At 34.9% G+C, this 1,403-nt stretch overlaps 1 protein-coding gene across 1 annotated transcript; it reads left to right on the top strand.

Moving 5' to 3' along the window:
- The first annotated feature begins 130 nt into the window (after window positions 1-130).
- On the top strand, window positions 131-1,352 carry LOC109589627 (macrophage receptor MARCO-like). Its single transcript, XM_020005680.1, has 3 exons — window positions 131-531; window positions 595-817; window positions 1,149-1,352. Exons 1-3 carry the CDS (start codon window positions 465-467, stop codon window positions 1,297-1,299), a joined length of 441 nt encoding a protein of 146 aa, XP_019861239.1. The 5' UTR covers window positions 131-464; the 3' UTR covers window positions 1,300-1,352.
- Window positions 1,353-1,403: the final 51 nt, after the last annotated feature.

The raw sequence follows: 1,403 nt of genomic DNA, 5'->3' as shown, positions 1-1,403 counted from the left end.
TTCTAAAAATAGTAAACTCATTAGGATATGCAGGCTACAGTGATTTTAATTAAATGCGTGGGTGTTGCGCGCTCCTACCCTTCTCTTTTTCTTTCATGGGCTCCTGGTAGTATCTATGCTCCTGAAAGTTGCCAACCAAAATGGCGTCCGGAATTTATTTCATTGTAAACCACGCCTTACAACCGTAATAGTCTTCCCACGCAAGCAATTCTCACTCTGGGTGGTCTATTACCTTGATAAGAATGTACTATACAAAGTACATTACCTTAATAAGGTATGTAGTTATTTTAGCTAACAGTTCTTGGAACATATAACACTCAAACTCATCAAAACATTTCTAGGAATTGTTTATAAGGCACACTCTTAGAAATCAGGTAGATCTGCTATATAAATTATGTATAAAATAAAAGAACCAAGCTAGGTGTAGATTTATCACAATTGTTTTAGATAGATAGCTGCTGCAAATGCAAATGAGCTTGCTTGGTATTTTCGCTTTCTTTGTGGCCTTAGTTTGTGCTGTTCAGGGCCAAAGTAAGCAAAACTTTGAAATAATTATTATTGATATTTATTATCAATTTTATTTGTCAACAATAGCCCGTGGAACTGTTCGACTGGTTAGAAATGGAGTTCCAGATGTCTCATCAGCTTATTCATCTGGAATAGTTGAGATTTTTTACAGTGCCAGCTCCTCCACTACAAACATCTGGGGTAACATCTGTGATGATACATCTTTTGGTGATTCTGAAGCTAATGTCATTTGTAACCAGTTGGGATATAATGGAGTATCAACCTATGGCAGAGCTGGTAGCACATCAAGGTATCATGGCTCTAAATTACTATGCATAAAGTTTCCATAAAACCATTTTATTTACTCAAATGATGCATCTTACAGCATGCACTATGTTATCAGTACTTATATCCTGACTTGGCAGTTTGGGGTCAAGTCTTGATAGTCCTTTTAAAAAGTGAAGTGGGTCATAGATACATTCAAATAAATTTTTTTTACAATATTCCACAGTAAGGGTCAGTCTAGGTTCCTGCTACATATCCATGTTGGTGATGAGGTTTAAAAGTAGATAGAAAGCAGTTTGAAATGTTACATTTTTTACTCATTTTATCTAAAATTTAGCTTGATTATGTATACCTAGCTATGGAACTGATACAGCTGCCACAATTGTTGATGATGTTAAATGTACTCTTAGTACATATTTGACACTTGACCAATGCAGACTTACAACAACCATCTCAAGTTTTTGTGCCAGTGATACCGAAGATATATATGTATCATGCAGTAAGTAAAAGAACAACAGGAAAAGCGCAAGTGTATAATTATATTTACAACCACAATTTTTTCCAGCATCGAAATGTACATGTATTTTTTTCCTTACAGATACTGTTAGAAT

Source organism: Amphimedon queenslandica, unplaced genomic scaffold, assembly GCF_000090795.2.
Source record: "Amphimedon queenslandica unplaced genomic scaffold, v1.1 AMPQUscaffold_11098, whole genome shotgun sequence".
NCBI classification, from domain to species: Eukaryota; Metazoa; Porifera; class Demospongiae; order Haplosclerida; family Niphatidae; genus Amphimedon; species Amphimedon queenslandica.
The sequence above is the reverse complement of the archived record's forward strand: the minus strand, read 5'-3'. Positions and strand labels throughout refer to the sequence as shown.